Source organism: Nomascus leucogenys, chromosome 6 (genome assembly GCF_006542625.1).
Source record: "Nomascus leucogenys isolate Asia chromosome 6, Asia_NLE_v1, whole genome shotgun sequence".
Lineage (NCBI taxonomy): Eukaryota > Metazoa > Chordata > Mammalia > Primates > Hylobatidae > Nomascus > Nomascus leucogenys.
This window is the reverse complement of record NC_044386.1, coordinates 38,045,972-38,066,538: the sequence shown is the minus strand read 5'-3', so window position 1 is coordinate 38,066,538 and position 20,567 is coordinate 38,045,972. Positions and strand designations below refer to the sequence as shown.

The following is a 20,567-nucleotide window of genomic DNA, read 5'->3' as shown; positions in this document are numbered from 1 at the left end:
AGGTAGAAAGATAGAAAGGCTCATTTCTTCAGCCTCTGGGCATGCACAGAAAAAAATAATAAGAAATAAGAAATTCAGTAAGTTTACATGGAGATGTAAAGGAAGAACCTATAGCTGGGGATAAACTAGAGCATCCTCAGAAATCTTTTGGGTAAGAAATGCTGAACTGCCTTGCAGACAAATGGTTCATGTGAGTAAAATACATTAGAAAGTGACAGGTTAGAATAAGATGGGCTTCATTTTAATTGAAATTCTCTAAATGCTCATAAAGCTATCATCAATGGTTCAATGGGATCACTGATTTTCAGAAAACTCAAGAGGGGTTGGCAACTATGAGAAAACTGAAGAATTTCTGCTCTTCTACTATGGCACTGAAGTGGAAGATTTTTTATGTATCTTCCTCTATTCACCGAACATTCTTTTATTCTATGTTTGTATGAAAATTGTACAGTAATGGGTAAAATGCCTGCATGTAATTTTAGATACCTCCAGAATGCCTAGAGACGTGGAAATTAATAAATAAGAAACCTTATAATACGATATGCCAGGCCATCATAACAAAAAAATTCAGAGAAGTAATTATTTTTATTTGAATAAAAATTGTTGCTGGGTTGGTGGCTCATGCTTGTAATCCCAGCACTTCGGGAGGCCGAGGCAGGTGAATCACGAGGTCAGGAGTTCAAGACCAGCCTGGCCAAAATGGTGAAACCCCGAGTCCACTAAAAATACAAAAATTAGCTGGGTGTGGTGGCAGGCTCCTGTAATCCCAGCTACTCGGGAGGCTGAGGCAGAGAATTGCTTGAACCCAGGAGGCTGAGGTTATTGTGAGCTGAGATCCTGCCACTGCAGTCCAGCCTGGGTGACATAACGAAACTCTATCTCAAAAAAATAAATAAAAATAAAATTGTTTTAACATAAAACAATTTGTATTCCTAACAATAGAATATTAAAAAAGAAAAGCTACCAGTTAGCTCTTTCATCAGTACCTCATCAAATAAGTTTTAATGTTACCATCTTAATTCATATCAGGCTCCATATTGCCTCAGAACAGTTATAGCTTAAAGAGTGATCAGAATATTTTATAAGGGTTCTGTTTCTGCAGTTTTTGATGTTAATTGGAATAAAACTCACCCATACCTTTCAAGCTTTTGGAAGTTAAAAGATAGTGTCTGCTGAGAACTGAGAACTAGTAATCTTCTGCAATTTAACTTCTCCAAATTATTTACATGAAAATTTCACAGAAGCTTTAGGAATTTGTTTTCTCTACAATTGAGAGAAATATTCTGGAAGATATCTGTCTTGTCCAACATCTAATAAGGAAAAAAAATAAACAACAAAGTATCTATTTAGTTTTTCTTGCTGAAAAGATCCCTGTATGAGAAGATTCCAATTTTGGCAGTGGGGTGCAAGGGTGAAGGGTATAGGAGAGTGGCTTCTCTAGTCTATCTAGTAGTGGTTGAAAGGAAAGCTTCACATTATTTGGGAGCCTCAGTTCCCAAATGTTTGGGACTCACATTATATTATATGTCTGATCACAACTTAAATTCTATCTGGCTACTCTTGTCCCAATACCCTGTGGTTCTGTGTTGCTGAGGAAAACCAGGAAAAGCGAGTTACTTACAGACGAACTAGAATCAGCTTGCAAGTGGAGTGGTAAAAAAAAGCCCCTCATTTTTTTTATTATACTTTAAGTTCTAGGGTACATGTGCACAACATGCAGGTTTGTTACATATGTATACATGTGCCATGTTGGTGTGCTGCACCCATTAACTCGTCATTTAACATTGGGTATATCTCCTAATGCTTTCCCTCCCCCCTCTCCCCACCCCACAACAGGCCCCACTGTGTGATGTTCCCCACCCTGTGTCCAGGTGTTCTCATTGTTCAATTCCCACCTATGAGTGAGAACATGCCGTGTTTGGTTTTCAGTCCTTGCGATAGTTTGCTCAGAATGATGGTTTCCAGTTTCATCCATGTCCCTACAAAGGACATGAACTCATGATTTTTTATGGCTACATAGTATTCCATGGTGTATATGTGCCACATTGTCTTAATCCAGTCTATCATTGATGGACATTTGGGTTGGTTCCAAGTCTTTGCTATTGTGAATAGTGCTGCAATAAACATGTGTGTATGTGTCTTTATAGCAGCATAATTTATAATCCTTTGGGTATATACCCAGTAATGGGATGGCTGGGTCAGATTGTATTTCTAGTTCTAGATCCTGGAGGAATCACCACACTGTCTTCCACCATGGTTGAACTAGTTTACAGTCCCACCAACAGTGTAAAAGTGTTCCTATTTCTCCACATCCTCTCCAGCACCTGTTGTTTCCTGACTTTTTAATGATAGCTATTGTAACTGGTGTGAGATGGTGTCTCATTGTGGTTTTGACTGGCATTTCTCTGATGGCCAGCGATGATGAGCATTTTTTCATGTCTCTGTTGGCTGCATAAATATCTTCTTTTGAGAAGACATTTCTCAAATGTCAAGTGTCTGTTCATATCCTTTGCCCACTTTTTGATGGGGTTGTTTGATTTATTCTTGTAAATTTGAGTTCTTTGTAGATTCTGGATATTAGCCCTTTGTCAGATGGGTAGATTGTAAAGATTTTCTCCCATTCTGTAGTTTGCCTGTTCACTCTGATGGTAGTTTCTTTTGCTGTGCAGAAACTCTTTAGTTTAATTAGATCCCATTTGTCAATTTTGGCTTTTGTTGCCATTGTTTTTGGTGTTTTAGTCATGAAGTCCTTGCCCATGCCTATGGCCTGAATGGTATTGCCTAGGTTTTCTTCTAGGGTTTTTATGGTTTTAGGTTTAGCATTTAAGTCTTTAATCCATCTTGAAATAATTTTTGTATAAGGTTCAAGGAAGGGATCCAGTTTCAGCTTTCTACATATGGCTAGCCAGTTTTCCCAACATCATTTATTAAATAAAGAATCCTTTCCCCATTGCTTGTTTTTGTCAGATTTGTCAAAGATCAGATGGCTGTAGATGTGTGGTATTATTTCTGAGGGCTCTGTTCTGTTCCATTGTTCTATCTCTGTTTTGGTATCAGTACCATGCTGTTTTGGTTACTGTAGCCTTGTAGTATAGTTTGAAGTCAGGTAGCTTGATGCCTCCAGCTGTGTTCTTTTGGCTTTGGATTGTCTTGGCAATGTGGGTTCTTTTTGGTACCATATGAGCTTTAAAGTAGTTTTTTCCAATTCTGTGAAGAAAGTCATTGATAGCTTGATGGGGATGGCATTGAATCTATAAATTACCTTGTGCAGTATGGCCATTTTCACGATATTGATTCTTCCTATCCATGAGCATGGAATGTTCTTCCATTTGTTTGTGTCCTCTTTTATTTCATTGAGCAGTGGTTTGTAGTTCTCCTTGAAGAGATCCTTCACATCCCTTGTAAGTTGGATTCCTAGGTATTTTATTCTCTTTGAAGCAATTGTGAATGGGAGTTCACCATGATTTGGCTCTCTGTTTGTCTATTATTGGTGTATAGGAATGCTTGTGATTTTTGCACATTGATTTTGTATCCTGAGACTTTGCTGAAGTTGCTAATCAGCTTAAGGAGATTTGGGGCTGAGATGATGAGATTTTCTAAATATACAATCATGTCATCTGCAAACAGAGACACTTTCATTTCCTCTTTTCCTAATCGAATGACCTTTATTTCCTTCTCCTGCCTGATTGCCCTGGCCAGAACTTCCAACACGATGTTGAACAGGGGTGGTGATAGAGGGAATCCTTTTCTTGTGCCAGTTTTCAAAGGGAATGCTTCCAGTTTTTGCCCATTCAGTATGATACTGGCTGTGGATTTGTCATAAATAGCTCTTATTATTTTGAGACACATCCCATCAATACCTAGTTTATTGAGAGTTTTTAGCATGAAGGGCTGTTGAATTTTGTTGAAGGCCTTTTCTGCATCTATTGAGATAATCATGTGGTTTTTGTCTTTGGTTCTGTTTCTATGATGGATTACGTTTATTGGTTTGCATAAGTTGAACCAGACTTGCATCCCAGGGGTGAAGCCAACCTGATTGTGGTGGATAAGCTTTTTGATGTGCTGCTGGATTTGGTTTGCCAGTATTTTATTGAGGATTTTTGCATTGATGTTCATCAGGGATATTGGTCTAAAATTCTCTTTTTTTGTGTGTCTCTACCAGGCTTTGGTATCAAGATGATGCTGGGCTCATAAAATGAGTTAGGGAGGATTCCCTCTTTTTCTATTCATTGGAATAGTTTCAGAAGGAATGGTACCAGCTCCTCCTTGTACCTCTGGTAGAATTCGGCTGTGAACCCATCTGGTCCTGGACTTTTTTTGGTTGGTAAGCTATTAATTATTGCTGCAATTTCAGAGCCTGTTATTGGTTTATTCCGGGATTCAACTTCTTCCTGGTTTACTCTTGGGAGGGTGTATGTGTCCAGGAATTTATCCATTTCTTCTAGATTTTCTAGTTTATTTGTGTAGAGGTGTTTATAGTATTCCCTGATGGTAGTTTGTATTTCTGTGGGATTGGTGGTGATATCCCCTTCATCATTTTTTATTGCATCTATTTGATTATTCTCTCTTTTCTTCTTTATTAGTCTTGCTAGTGGTCTATCAGTTTTGTTGATCTTTTCAAAAAACCAGCTCCTGGATTCATTGATTTTTTGAAGGGCTTTTTTGTCTCTATATCCTTCAGTTCTGCTCTGATCTGAGTTATTTCTTGCCTTCTGCTAGCTTTTGAATGTGTTTGCTCTTGCTTCTCTGGGTCTTTTAATTGTGATGTTAAAGTGTCAATTTTAGATCTTTCCTGCTTCCTCTTGCGGGCATTTAGTGCTATAAATTTCCCTCTACACACTGCTTTGAATGTGTCCCAGAGATTCTTGTATGTTGTGTCTTTGCTCTCACTGGTTTCAAAGAACATCTTTATTTTTGCCTTCATTTCGTTATGTACCCAGTAGTCATTCAGGAGCAGGTTCTTCAGTTTCCATGTAGTTGAGCAGTTTTGAGTGAGTTTCTTAATCCTGAGTTCTAGTTTGATTGCACTGTGATCTGAGAGACAGTTTGTTATAATTTCTGTTCTTCTACATTTGCTGAGGAGTGCTTTACTTCCAACTATGTGGTCAATTTTGGAATAAGTGCAATGTGGTGCTGAGAAGAATGTATATTCTGTTGATTCGTGGTGGAGAGTTCTGTAGATGTCTATTAGGTCTGCTTGGTGCAGAGCTGAGTTCAATTCCTGGATATCCTTGTTAACTTTCTGTCTTGTTGATCTGTCTCATGTTGACAGTGGGATGTTAAAATCTCCCATTATTATTGTGTGGGAGTCTAAGTCTCTTTGTAAATATCTAAGGACTTGCTTTATGAAACTGAGTGCTCCTATATTGGGTGCATATATATTTAGGATAGTTAGTTCTTCTTGTTGAATTGATCCCTTTACCATTATGTAATGGCCTTCTTTGTCTCTTTTGATCTTTGTTGGTTTAAAGTCTGTTTTATCAGAGACTAGGACTGCAACCCCTGCCTTTTTTTGTTTTCTGTTTGCTTGATAGATCTTCCTCCATCCCTTTATTTTGAGCCTATGTGTGTCTCTGCATGTGAGATGGGTCTCCTGAATACAGCATGCTGATGGGTCTTGACTCTTTATCCAATTTGCCAGTCTATGTCTTTTAATTGGAGCATTTAGCCCATTTACATTTAAGGTTAATATTGTTATGTGTGAATTTGATCCTGTCATTATGATGTTAGCTGGTTTTTTTTCCCATTAGTTAATGCAGTTTCTTCCTAGCATCGATGGTCTTTACAATTTGGCATGTTTTTGCGGTGGCTGGTACCAGTTGTTCCTTTCTATGTTTAATGCTTCCTTCAGGAGCTCTTGTTAGGCAGGCCTGGTAGTGACAAACATCTCTCAGCATTTCCTTTTCTGTAAAGTATTTTATTTTTCCTTCACTTATGAAGCTTAGTTTGGCTGGATATGAAATTCTGGGTTGAAAATTCTTTTCTTTAAGAATGTTGAATATTGGCCCTTACTCTCTTCTGGCTTGTAGAGTTTCTGCTGAGAGATCTGCTGCTAGTCTGATGGGCTTCCCTTTGCGGGTAGCCTGACCTTTCTCTCTGGCTGCCCTTAACATTTTTTCCTTCATTTCAACTTTGGTGTATCTGACAATTATGTGTCTTGGAGTTGCTCTTCTCGAGGAGCATCTTTGTGGCATTCTCTGTATTTCCTGAAGTTGAATGTTGGCCTGCCTTTCTAGGTTGGGGAAGTTCTCCTGGATAATATCCTGCAGAGTGTTTTCCAACTTGGTTCCATTCTCCCTGTCACTTTCAGGTACACCAATCAGACGTAGATTTGGTCTTTTCATATAGTCCCATATTTCTTGGAGGCTTTGTTCATTTCTTTTTACTCTTTTTTCTCTAAACTTCTCTTCCCACTTCATTTCATTCATTTGATCTTCAATCACTGAAACCCTTTCTTCCATGTGATTGAATCGGCTACTGAAGCTTGTGCATGCGTCATGTAGTTCTCGTGCCATGGTTTTCAGCTCCATCAGGTCATTTAAGGTCTTCTCTATGCTGTTTATTCTAGTTAGCCATTCATCTAATCTTTTTTCAAGGTTTCTAGCCTCTTTGCAATGGATTCAAACATCCTCCTTTAGCTCAGAGAAGTCTGTTATTACCGATCATCTGAAGCCTTCTTCTCTCAGCTGGTCAAAGTCATTCTCTGTCCAGCTTTGTTCCGTTGCATGCAAGGAGCTGCATTCCTTTGGAGGAAAAGAGGTGTTCTGATTTTTAGAATTTTCAGCTTTTCTGCTCTGGTTTCTCCCCATCTTTGTGGTTTTATCTACCTTTGGTCTTTGATGTTGGTGACATACAGATGGGGTTTTGGTGTGGATGTCCTTTATGTTTGTTAGTTTTCTTTCTAACAGTCAGGACCCTCAGATGCAGGTCTGTTGGAGTTTGCTGGAGGTCCACTCCTGACCCTGTTTGCCTGAGTATTACCAGCGGAGGCTGTAGAACAGCACATACTGCAGAACAGCAAATGTTGCTGCCTGATCCTTCCTCTGGAAGCTTCGTCTCAGAGGGGCACCCAGCTGTATGAGGTGTCAATTGGCCCCTACTGGGAGGTGTCTCCCAGTTAGGCTACTCAGGGTTCAGGGACCCACTTGAGGAGGCAGTCTGTCCGTTCTCAGATCTCAAACTCCGTGCTGGGAGAACCACTACTCTTTTCAAGGCTGTCAGACAGGGACGTTTAGGTCTGCAGAAGTTTCTGCTGCCTTTTGGTCAGCTATGCCCTGCCCCCAGAGGTGGAGTCTACAAAGGCAGGCAGGCCTCCTTGAACTGTGGTGGGCTCCACCCAGTACGAGATTCCCGGCCCCTTTGTTTACCTACTCAAGCCTCAGCAAAGGTGGGCGCCCCTCCCCCAGCCTCACTGTGCCGTGCAGTTCGATCTCAGACTGCTGTGCTAGCAGTAAGAGCGGCTCCGTGGGTGTGGGACCCTCCGAGCCAGGCGCAGGATATAATCTCCTGGTGTGCCATTTGCTAAGACCGTTGGAAAAGCACCATATTAGGGTGGGAGTGTCCTGATTTTCCAGGTACTGTCTGTCATGGCTTCCCTTGGCTAGAAAAGGGAATTCCCCACTCCCTTGCACATCCCAGGTGAGGTGATGCCCCGCCCTTCTTCAGCTCACACTCCGTGGACTGCACCCACTGTCTGACAAGCCCCAGTGAGATGAACCCAGTACCTCAGTTGGAAATGCAGAAACCACCCATCTTCTGTGTCACTCACACTGGGAGCTGTAGACTGGAAATGTTCCTATTTGGCCATCTTGAATAATGCCCAAAAGCCCCTCATTTTTATGACTGAAATAGTCTAGGGCTGTAGTAGCATATCTATGAGTTGGAGTAAAAAGCTTGGGTAAAAAGCATAGGTAGTATTTTCAGTTTCTTTCTACCCTCCCAGACAGTGATAAAGGCTTCTATTTCTTTGTGTCTCATTCAATGCCTAGCAGCATACAATGAATACCCAAATGTGTGTTCATTCCATTTTAAATTGAAAGACATATTCAGCCATACGTCAATGGATTTGGTTACTTCTATTCTGGCATTTTTCTTTGAGCTTATAGAAGAGTTTAAAAAGCTTACTGATAATCCCAGCACTTTGGGAGGCCAAGGTGGCCTGATCACGAGGTCAGGAGATCGAGATCATCCTGGCTATCACAGTGAAACCCCGTCTCTACTAAAAATACAAAACATTAGCTGGGTGTGGTGGTGAGCACCTGTAGTCCCACCTCCTTGGGAGGCTGAGGCAGGAGAATGGCGTGAACCTGGGGGGCAGAGCTTGCAATGAGCTGAGATCACACCACTGCACTCCAGCCTGGGCGACAGAGTGAGGCTCCATTTCAAAAAAAAAAAAAAAAAAAAAAAAAAAAAAAAAAAAAGCTTACTGATTTATTAACAAGAAATACCCTAGTTTCTGAATATACTGAAGAAACAATTTTTATATCTGATCTCAAGCTCTTGGCTTAAACCAAGATTTATCAAATGATGAACCCCATTTATTTTTACTGAAGTAACTTTTTATCAAAACTAAGAAATGTAAACTAACCACATTGAAATATAATCAGAAACTCATCCTCTGAGACATGAGAGAGCCATATTTTAGCAGGGCAATTTGGAAATATCTATTAAAAATGTGTGACCAACAGCTACTGTTAAATTTGTAGCATTCTTAAAAGTTAATACTAATTTGAAAAGCTGGTATTTAGTAAGTGATGATTCTATGCCAATAATTGTTCTAAGCAGTTTTCATAAACCTTTTTACTGAATCCTAACAAAAGCTTTATGAGATAGGTATTACTCTTATTTTATAGATAGTGAAACTGAGACAGAAAAATTAGGTGAATGGCATTTAACTTTTTAAAGTAAAAGTTACTACTATATTAATTACAGCAGAATTATTGATATATACATATATTAATAATGTTGCATGTTTCATTAGGGATATAACGATCAAACTGGCAATAACAGGGGGTGGGTATGGTTTTGCAAATAACTCATGGATCTTCAAGACCATAAGTGGGAACCACTGGTCAAAGATTTTTCTGCTCAATCTGTTGTGGCCTGAGTGGTGGAGCTCCAGGCATCTTGATGCTCCAGTAACACAGTACTTAGGATTGTTAGAAACTCAGTGAAGGGCTACACCTCATTCAAGAACCAGGGTTCGTGAGCTCCTACTTGACCTGCAGCCTCAGCACTATTGCACTGCTTTGAGCCTCATTGTATCTCCATAAAATGAAGGAGTTTGACCTGGAGGTTTCAAAGATCCTTACCAGCTCTTATTTCTCTGACTTTATATGGAGTCAGTGAACGTTCTCTTTAGCAGGTTTCCAGCATGTCAGGAAATGAAAAAGAGCTTCCAGAAGAATGATCCAAACTTCTTTCCCAGTCCCAGAAAAGTAGGAACAGCTGAAATGTACTTGAGGCTATTGCTCACACAAAAGGAGCAGGTGTTTTGAGAAGGATAAGATTGTATAAGTCTAAAATACTTTTTGGAATGAAATGGATTACAAATACATGCTACATACTTTGTCTTGTAGCCTATCACTAACAGTTTGAAGAAACTTACTAGTACTGGAGGTTGTGCCTATGGTAATCTCCACCCTAAAAATCTTTAAAAATAGGATTTGTACTCATGAGCATGTGAATTTGTAGGTGTTGACTTGCCTTAAGGAAGGCAGAAAAATGCATATATTTTCTAAAATCACATTTGAATCTATGACTCAGGATGACTTGTGAAGGTTTACCCTCAAAAAAGCGTTTGATATGTGGTATATATTCTTTCATTTTAGGGCCTGGAGGCTCTCAAGGCATGGCCAGACGCTCCGTCTTGTACTTCATCCTGCTGAGTGCTCTGATCAACAAGGGCCAAGCCTGCTTCTGTGATCACTACCCATGGACTCAGTGGTCCAGCTGCTCAAAAACTTGCAATTCTGGAACCCAGAGCAGACACAGGTGGGTGTGAGCTTTGTGGCTTTTCTTTGTGCCCTGGAAGGATTCAAGGACGAAGTCAGCAACATCAGGAGTGCCACACTAAGCAATGGGAAAATATATATATATATCAAAGTAAGAACTTACAAATTTGGATGAAATTTGAAGTCTTTCTCTTATGAGGTTGAAAGGAAGTCTACTTTTGTTCTCTCTACAAGAACAAGAGGTTTCAAAGAAATTTAATTAAGAATCTGTGCAACACTTTCAGTTGACTATTTAACTTGCTTAGAATCACTACCCAAGCTTTTTTTCAATCAGCATACAACTCTGCTTGCCTACAGTTAGTTAATTATAGAGAATTTTCTACTCATTAAATCCAGTCTAACAGGACCTCAATTGAGCAGAACTGCTAGCTATTAGCTTGATTGTTGGCATATACAAAATGGCAACACAAAAACTGTTCTTTCTTGATAACATTTAATAATTCAGTCTTTTCACCACTTCAGACTTCTCGTCCCCCACAGTTTCTTTAACTCTGTTAAATGTTTCTGTACCATGGAAATGCTCACATGTTAGGGGAGAAAAGCATATATTTAATGTGTTTTAACCATTACAGAATTTTTTACGATCCTTATTTTAGAAAACTATGTTTACATATGTAGTGTGAATCTCATTAAAATTACCAATTGACTTCCCCAATAAACCATCTACTACATATGTGAAAACAGATTTGTTTACAATATTCCTCTAATCAAGAGTCCTTCAGTAGCTTCCTGCTGCCTACAAAGAACAGCAAATATTCCTGGCCAGTCACACAAGCTCCTGCCTGAAGAGCTACCTGGACATGCTCTCTTCTGCCTCAAATCTTTGCACATGTCGCTTCCTCCAAATTCCCTTCCCTCTGTTACCTGAAGAATTCATGTGAATTATTCGGGATGTTTCTCTCATGTCACTTTCTCTTTGAATCTTTAGCCCCACAGCACCCTGTGTTGTCCTCCTCCAAGTAATTTGCAGGATCTTTCTCTCCTTTCATCTTTCCTTGCCTTCCAGTCCATTCGAGGAGCTCCAGCATGGCTGGCTTCATGGTGTAACATGTGCAGTCACACAGGCCCCATACTTAGAAGGGCTTCATGCTTGGCTTAATGATCTGCCACTGCTGTCTTGAAGTTCTTAGTTTTGAGCAAGAGGTTTCCCATTTTCATTTTATGCTGAGCCTCACAAAGTATGTCCTGAGTTCTATTAAGTGGTGAGAACTGCATATATGCCAACCTGCCTAATTTTTCCATGAAAATTTTCTTTCTTTTCTATTTATTGTAGTTAATGCTCAATGATACTTTGATTATGGGGCAGGATGTATAGTGAATACACTCATTCTAAGCAACTTCTTCTTCATGGTTACAGACAAATAGTAGTAGATAAGTACTACCAGGAAAACTTTTGTGAACAGATTTGCAGCAAGCAGGAGACTAGAGAATGTAACTGGCAAAGATGCCCCATCAACTGCCTCCTGGGAGATTTTGGACCATGGTCAGACTGTGACCCTTGTGTTGAAAAACAGGTAGGCAACCATGGGCATTTCCAGGAAATACGAATCACAATAGAGGGCTCTGATTCCCTGACAGGCTTAACAGCATAGTAAAGCTGAATTACTTCAATTACTGAAAATCAACTGTCCCAGCTTCCAATGAGGGAAAATTCCATTTATCACTTTTGTTGGGGGGGAAAGGGGGTTTATTTTATGTATTTTACTGTCTTAAGAACACAAAAAGGAAATTTTGCTCCCATTATTGGTATTGTACTTACCCAGTTCTGAATTCCACTGCCTGGGCCTTCTGAGAATTCTGAAAGCAAAAGTGTATACAGATTGAGTAATCCTTATCCAAAATGTTGGAATCAGAAGTGTTTTGGATTTTGGATGTTCTGTGGATTCTGAAATATTTGCATACACATAATGTAGTAGCTTGGGGATGGGACACAGTCTAAACATGAAATTCTTTTATGTTTCATATACACCTTATACATATAGCCTGAAGATAATTTATACAATATTTTTAATAATTTTGTTCATGAAACAAATTTATGATAAGTATTTACATATACAGTACTCCACTGTGGCATCATGTTGGCACTCAAAATTTTTATTTTCTCTTTTTTTTTATTATTATACTTTAGGTTTTAGGGTACATGTGCACAATGTGCAGGTTTGTTACATATGTATCCATGTGCCATGTTGTTTTGCTGCACCCATTAACTCATCATTTAGCATTAGGTATATCTCCTAATGCTGTCCCTCCCCCTCCCCCCACCCCACAACAGTCCCCGGAGTGTGATGTTCCCCTTCCTGAAATTTTTAGATTTTGGAGCATTTTGGATTTTTGGTTTTCAAACTAGGTATGCTCAACTCTTACTAAAAAACAAACAAACAAACAAACAAAAAAACAGGGTTTCAGTCCAAGGTTGTAAACCAGACAGAAATGAGGGAAATGAATCAAAACCTTCACTCCTTCACTCCTTGCCCTTCCTCTACATTCCCTCTCCTCACGGCAGCCTCTCAATTTGTTTATTGTTCCCAGTTGGAATATTTACCCACCACAAACTCATTCCTGTAAGGGCATCGGCCAATGTGAACCACAGTCAGGGCCGGGCTGAGCATTCACACAGCAGGGAAGAAAAAGAAACTCATTTGTGGAACAGCTACTTTCTGAGGGGAAAGTCATCTTATTCAAACTTCACATCATATTGTGTTTCTCTACCCATTTTACAGATGAGAAAGTTATTGCTCATTTGGGGTTAAGTAATTTGCCCAAGAATACACCCATTAATTAATAAATTGAATTTTTCTGACTTCAAAGTCAGTACTTTTTAGTCCTACCATATTTCTATTCTCCCTTGACTCACCGTTTTACTACTCGCCATTTAAAATCTTTTTAAAGTGTAGACTACATTAGCATTGGTTTTCACAGGGACTGTCTTATGCAAAAGAACCTCAAAATTATTTCACATTTGTCCCTTCACACTATCTTTAAGATATAGAAAGGCTACTGTTATGGCCTGGAGGAATTTACTGTACTCAAGAGACTCTCAGCAAACATTTACACATTTTATTTTGAAAACGTATAAACCATATGGTTTCAGAGTTATAAGAAGCCTTAGAAACCTTTTTAACCCACTTCCTCATTTTGCTGGTTGGGAAACAGAGGCCTACAGAAGTGATTATTTCCCTAAGGGAGCATAAAAATGGAATTGGAAGAATCATTAGTAAAATTTAAGAAATATTACCATAGGAAAAAATCACTATTGTGATTGAGAAACCGTTTTCTTAGATACATTTTGACCTTGACCCTGCCTCAGAGTTATATTTTTCTCTTCTTTCCTTTCAGTCTAAAGTTAGATCTGTCTTGCGTCCCAGTCAGTTTGGGGGACAGCCATGCACTGAGCCTCTGGTAGCCTTTCAACCATGCATTCCATCTAAGCTCTGCAAAATTGAAGAGGCTGACTGCAAGAATAAATTTCGCTGTGACAGTGGTAATGTATTTTTGTAAAATGTTCAGTCCCCACTAAAAATAACCTGACTTGACTAAATCAAAGTTACTCCAATTGACTAACAGTAGAATCCATCACAGAGAAATCCCACCACATTTTAAGCAGAGTGGAATGGGAGTGTTATGCTGCCAGTTCCCAAGATATTCTACTGTAAAATTATGGCTTTTCAGTTATACCATTTTGACCACTTACCTGATCTGCACAAATCTATAATCAGGATAATTTTAAAAGAAATGACATATTTTAAAAAAAAGAGTAAACAAAAAAAAAAGATTTTTAATATAATTTATTATGACAAGAATATTAAGATACCATGTTGGAAGATGACTAGAGATGATGTAGAAAACTTTCTTGACCGGCTCTAAAATTAATTCCAAAAGAGTAAGTCAAAAGCACATGCACAAATGAGCATGGCTATGTTTCAATAAAATTTTCTTTACAAAAACAGGTGGCCATGGTTCAGGTCAGTTTTAGCCCACAGGCCATAGTTCATTGACCTCCTATCTAAACAGTCAACTTAAAGTTACAATAAAATTAAATTTCAGATGAATGAAGTCTCTATCATTTCTGTGAACTCTGACATATCCTGAAAAGTAAAGTATTTATAACTAGATAGCAAATTTCCAATTCCATAGAAAATTGACCCAAGACCTTGGAACCCAAGTTTTCCCCTCTTACTCCCTGCCTCCTGCCTTCAGCTTTGCCAGCTTTTTCTGAATGTCAGACAGGAATGCTGCGGTGAGGGTTTTCCCCTATCCACCTCCACCCCAAACCTGGAATATGAGAGCAGGATGTGGGTAGGAAGATATACTTTGTGTCTATATAAATAAGGTCGTGTCACAAATTGACAAAAGAGGGAATCAGAGCAAAATCCAAATGACAATGACTGAGGATAATACAGACCTGATCATTATATCCAGAGTATCAAAATCAAGATCTAGAACTGAAGTATAACTATTTGAAGCTTGAAAGATGGCTTTTACTACATATAAGCAAAAAAGACTCTTATTCAGTAGATGATAAATCTATGAAAAATTACAAAGGAGCTGCATTCAGGCCAAAAATACTCAAAGTTTGAGAAGCCTTGAGATGCATCCATTGGTCACCAATTTATAATGAACAATTTTAGAAAGGTTAGCAGTGTAAGCACAGCTGATCGCCAGTTCATCAACAGTTATGTCCATAACCATTGATTTTCAAATAACTGTATTATGAAGATGTGTCTATAATGGTTGGTAAGCGGCTGCTACTCCGTACTCCCTGAGTAACCCATGCCCTGCTTCCCAGAGCCCAAAATCCCTAGATCTTTTCATGATCCAGGAACTGATTGGTAAATCCTTGTCACAGATATAGTTGGTATCCATTCTGACTGAGTGATGCCATAGCCTTTTGGTTGTTAAATATTCCATTGAAGATGGTATACTATTTTGCTCTCCTAAAAGCATCTACTAATGCCACTGTCAATGGGAATAAGAGGTTTATGAATGATTGTTTTTCTGACTCAAGATGATACTTGGCCCTCAATTAACAAAGAACTATCTCTCCTAAAAAGATTGACCATCTTGCCTTTCCTCCATTATGACTGATGTTCAGAGTCTCCCAAGAGTCACCAAGACTAAATGGATTATTTTGATGTATACGTGGATTTTTAAGAATTACTCATTATGTTAATTCCCATGCAATATACCAACTCTTCTTTCAGAGTCCTAATTTTAAGCATAAAAGACTAGAGAATTTGCAGCTGGTTTTAAAAAATAATACAGTATTGCAGTGACATACATTGCTTCCAATGGATAGGAAAAATGTGCAATTTCTAAATGATTGCATGGTTCCAAGTGTAAATGTATGCATGCCTGTGCTGGCTAAGCCTGCTGACTTCTGCAAATCCTGCAACATTCAAACTGTCCTTTAATTTCTCATTCCTTCTTTGGTATAGAATATATTTATGGCTTACAATATCTTTCCCCTTATGCTTTCTATTCCACAGAGTTTTTATGGCCTGGAACCATTCTCACCCAAGTCACATCAGGCCTATTCCTAAACATCCCTCAAGAGGTATCCTCTTCCCTTCATCCCTGCCCTTGCTAATGGACTCTCTAAGATATCTCTATAAGTACGAAATGGATAGAATTTCTTGTATTCTCACAAATCTGGTACCCTGCTCACAAAGCTATGCTAATGAGGACTATACTCTACATGCGTATCCCTCCTTCTGTCTAATAAAGTGTGATTTTAGTGTATCCATATCAAAAATAAACCTTTGCTTAAATTTGTAAGTGCTAGGTTCAAAACTTTTAAAAAAATGTAATATGTATAGATTCATATTTTAATAAATAGCCTCTCTATTTCAAACTAAAATGCCCATTCTGTTCTGTCCTGAAAACAACACAAAACAAAAAAACTAGGAATGCACTGTTTAAAAATAGAGCATCTTTCAGGTTAAGTCATGGGATGAACAGACATTCAATTCAATCTGCATTTTCAGTCCTGTGTGATTATGGTGCTCGTAGCTATAATTCTTTATAATAATAGTCCTGACATAATGCAAGATGGAAGATGTAATTATTTTAATTACACTCTACCTTCTAAGTGAAGATTATTAACCAAAAAAGTTGAAACCAAGTGCTTTCTTGGGAACCCACTATTAATTAAAAAAAATTAATTCAACAGAATGCCCAATTTTCCCGAGAATTTCAGTCAAAACAGTCATGCATAATTGTAGTGAGATGCTAATCACATCTTAAAATAATCAAGTAAAACCTTTAGTCTTTGTCAGTTGGACCTGTACATACTGGTACAGATGCCAACATCATTGACTACAGGCAAGAAGGTAAAAGGCAGGAGAGGAGATATCTGTCATTGCACATAGGTATTTCAATTTCTATAATATATAGTTATACACTGATTCTAAGGATCCTTATGAAATTCAGTAAGTCAAAAACGGAAGGTAATTATTTGGGTACATGGAATTTGTACCATTTTCTAAATTTGCTCCCTCAACTTGCTACTGTAGTATCTAGACACTTGACTTGTCCAAAAAATAGATATAGCAAATTATATGCAGGAAAACAATTATATACAATAATTATATATAGTAAAATAGATAGTAGATATATTTAATAAAATCTGTACTAATTATATATGGTAAAATATATGATTCTAAGTGTGCAATTTTGCTTTCACAAATTATACAATCATGTAAACAACAGTATGTCAAGATATAGAAAATTCCCATGAACCCAAAAAGCTCCCTCCTTCTCCTTTCTAGTTAATTCCTCCTCCTTCTCCCTGGACATCATATAAAGGAATCACATGACATGACTCATGTGTCTGGCTTTTTTCACCCAACATAAAATTTGAGAGATCCAACCATGTTATTGTGTGTGACTATGCATCTGTGTGTGTGTCTATAAAGTTACAGGTTTTTAAATAAAAACAGTGACCTTGAGTCTCCCATCCTAGATCAAAACAAAATTCTGAACCTCCTGTTAATTTTCTCCTACTGAACATGATCTATATAGCGGCTCACTATAATGGGAGTGATATTCTAGGATTACTTCTCTTTTTAAAGACAATCAGCCCATGGCAACTAAATAATTCTGTGGTGACCCTTGTAATCTTACAAGTGGAAATTTATCAGTTTATCACTCCTACGTGCTCCTAAAACTCTGTCAAAAACAGTGAAGACTTGCCTTCAACTTTACCTTGAAATTTAAAGCATTTGTGTTTCAAATTAATAAATACTTTCTAAAATGATAATTTGTTGCATTGATGTTGTTTGCTTTTCTTGACTAGGCCGCTGCATTGCCACAAAGTTAGAATGCAATGGAGAAAATGACTGTGGAGACAATTCAGATGAAAGGGACTGTGGGAGGACAAAGGCAGTATGCGCACGGAAGTATAATCCCATCCCTAGTGTACAGTTGATGGGCAATGGGTATGTAACGTCTTTTTATCATCTTGGGGAGAACAGGTATCAGAACAAATGAGTCAGAAGGAGCATTGAGATGCATCATTGTCCATCTTCCTCATTAATTTCTTACTACTCCTACCAGCCCTATCTCTGATACTTAGCTACCATGTTCAGGAAGTATGTGGCCATGATCCTCACTCCTGAGAAGTAAAAGTTAGCATTTTCACATATAGTTTGTGCCAGGCAATGCTATGGGCCCTTCATAAACATGGCTCGTTTTATTTCTCATACATCTCTAAGAAAGTTTTGGAATGGATTAGAGTAGACTGGTCTAAGCCCATCAAGCTGGGAGGTGCCAGGGTGGGGTCCTGGAGGTAGGCCTTGAATGGGTGAGTAACCACTCAGAAATGTCAGGAGCAAATGGAGAAAGAGGATGTGATAAAAGTATGCCTCTGGGTGGGTTGAAAGCCAAAACACTAGAGAAAGAAAACCAGTCTTCCAGCATAAGAAGCAAACCCAGAGTCAACCAATGTGTGATAAAGCCAAAAGGAAAGTTAAGCAAATACAGAAAAAAAGGGAGGGCTAAGCAACAAGGGTGTGAAAACGTAAGCGAGTAAGAGGTGAAGTGAATATAGCTAGGTATTCTCTCCCATAGGCTGTGTGACGTGTGGGTAGGTCAGTAGAGCCTAATGGCAGAAGCCAGACCTATATTACCATCCAGTCTCAGCTTACAAACTGAGAAACGAGTCCCAGAAAGCTTAAATAACCTGACCAAGTCTACCAACTAGCAAATGGTGGAACCAGGATTCAAATCCAGACTTCAAAACCCAGGCTTTTTCCACGATTTCATGCTGATTCAAGACTATATCCACCTTACAAATGAGACACCCTGGAAGAAACCTCAGGCGATCACATGGCTCTTTCTTCTAGTGTTCTTACTACAGGAATACCCAATCATGAGCACACTGGGGGTTTTACCAGGGGTTCTAAATTCATTAGACTGAATCTGTGTTTTGGATGATGTTAGGAAATAAATATAAGAGAAGGCTATGAAAACAGAAAAACTGAGCCTTAATTTGAAGCATAAGAAAAATCAGTAAAGATAATCTCCTATACTCTCCCCTTTACATAATAAAGAAACCCCTCTTAAATTTGTGGCCAGAAGGCAGATAGTTTGCTATCAATTTCTATTGCTTCATATTGGACTTTAAAAAATTAGATTCTTCACTAAATGCTGCCAGAGTTGCATAATATGAAACCTCAAGGCACGAAAGACAAACAGCCACAATTGCAAATACAACCTTATCTGATTTAGAATAAAACCCAGAAAATATTGAACCAAACCCAAGGACACCAGTAAAATGGAAAAACCATTAGTCTGAAAGTAAGAGGAGCTGGGTTCTAAATAACTCAGCTGGTTCTAATGTAGAACCAGAACCAGTTCTACATTACCTCACTACACCACAGCTGAGTTATTTAACAACTCTGGGCCTCGGTTTCCTCATCTATATGTTGGATGACTATAAACTGATATGAGGTTCTGTCCTAAGAATTTCTAATTAGTGCTGATTTCGATGAAAGTGCTTCAACAACATGTTCTTATCCATGTGCAGAAATTGTTTCCTTCTCTTGGTTTGCCTACAAGAAAAAGTCAGCCAAAAACTCCCACTGATAATCACATTTTCTAATGTTCTGATTGATGAAGGGTGACATTACAAAATCACCTTTTGTTCAGTTGATCTAGACTCTAGAGTTACAGATGGGGAGGACCACATGCTATGTGTACTTTGGCGAAAGGACCATGTGGCCCTCTGCCAACCAGAGCTGTTGTCCCAATGATTCTGAGAAATGAGCAAAGCCCGCTGGCTGAGGACAACCAGTCCTCTCCTTGCCTCCCCAGGGACTGAGAGTTTTGAGAATTGCTTACTGTAATCTTGTTCTAATCTGCTGGCCTTAGAATCTCTGCCTCTCCTCTGTAACCTGCTACCCAACATATTTCTAACCACAAAAAAAAAAAAATAGCTTCTTGAGTGGCTGTCCTTCTTTTTAATAGATATTTCTCCAAGAAAAATTTTAACAAGAGATATAAAAATTTCTACATTGCCAACATCAGTCACTGGGTCCTAAATATGAAGCAAGAATCAGGCAATAATAGCATGCTATTTGCTTTTACTCAGGCTTATCTATACACACACAGTTGAAAGGACACATTCATCTATGTGGCAAAATAGTGAGATATGTGAGTAGGGATCACACACATATATATGTGAAAATTCATGCATACACACAAATATATATTTTTTATTTATATATTGCTAGTTATATTCAAAAAGTTACAAAGTATGACACATTAGATCAAAGCACTTTAGAAACAATGCTGTATGTGAAACACTAAACTATTTTAAGTCAATATCAACATCTGAGAGGGGGAAGGAAAGAATAGGACTGAAAATTTCTTCATAGCTGGCTTAGCTCCTAAAAGACTTCTCAGGCATGGTCTGCTGGAAATACCTCCATAAAATCCTATCTTCAGGTTCTCCACAAATAGCCGTCACCTTCACAGATTCCTCGTGACCTGAGAGCCACTTTTCTCAAGCCCTTTTTTGCTTGTGACAAACATAAGTACATAGTGTAAAGCAGTGTAAGGTCAATAGTTTTTTAGTCCTCACTGTTATGCTTTCAGCTATTTGAATATAATATGCATCTTAGACAACCCACAGAATTCACTCATTTTAAAAAACAGCCTTATTGAGATGTAATTTGCATGCCATACAATTCACCCATTGAAAGTGTCTAATTGAATCGTCTTTAGCATATTCACAGACTTATATAACCACCACCATGATATAATTTTAGAATGTTTTCAACACACCCAAAATAAAACCTTTGTACATATTAGATATCAAGCTTCATTTCTTTCCCCCTTCTACCTGACTCCTAACCCTAGGAAACCATTAATTCACTTTCTGTTCATGTAAATTTGTGTATTCTAGCCATTTCATAAAAATGAAATTCTACAATATGCAGCCTGTGTCTGCCTTTTTGCACTTAGCATAATGTTTCTAAGATTCATCCCAATACTCACAATTGGTACTACAGAAATACAAAGGATCGTTAAAGACTATTATAAACAGCAATATGC

At 38.4% G+C, this 20,567-nt stretch overlaps 1 protein-coding gene across 2 annotated transcripts in view; it reads left to right on the top strand.

The window, feature by feature from the left end:
• Positions 1-20,567, top strand: part of C6 (complement C6) — a 115,615-nt gene that overhangs the window by 43,682 nt on the left and 51,366 nt on the right. For both annotated transcript variants that reach the window (XM_003274386.3, XM_003274387.3), the window contains exons 2-5: positions 9,831-9,993; positions 11,371-11,527; positions 13,350-13,494; positions 17,308-17,449. In XM_003274386.3, coding sequence (XP_003274434.1) covers positions 9,851-9,993; positions 11,371-11,527; positions 13,350-13,494; positions 17,308-17,449 — 587 coding nt within the window. In that variant the 5' untranslated portion in view covers positions 9,831-9,850. The remainder of the gene's footprint in view (positions 1-9,830; positions 9,994-11,370; positions 11,528-13,349; positions 13,495-17,307; positions 17,450-20,567) is intronic.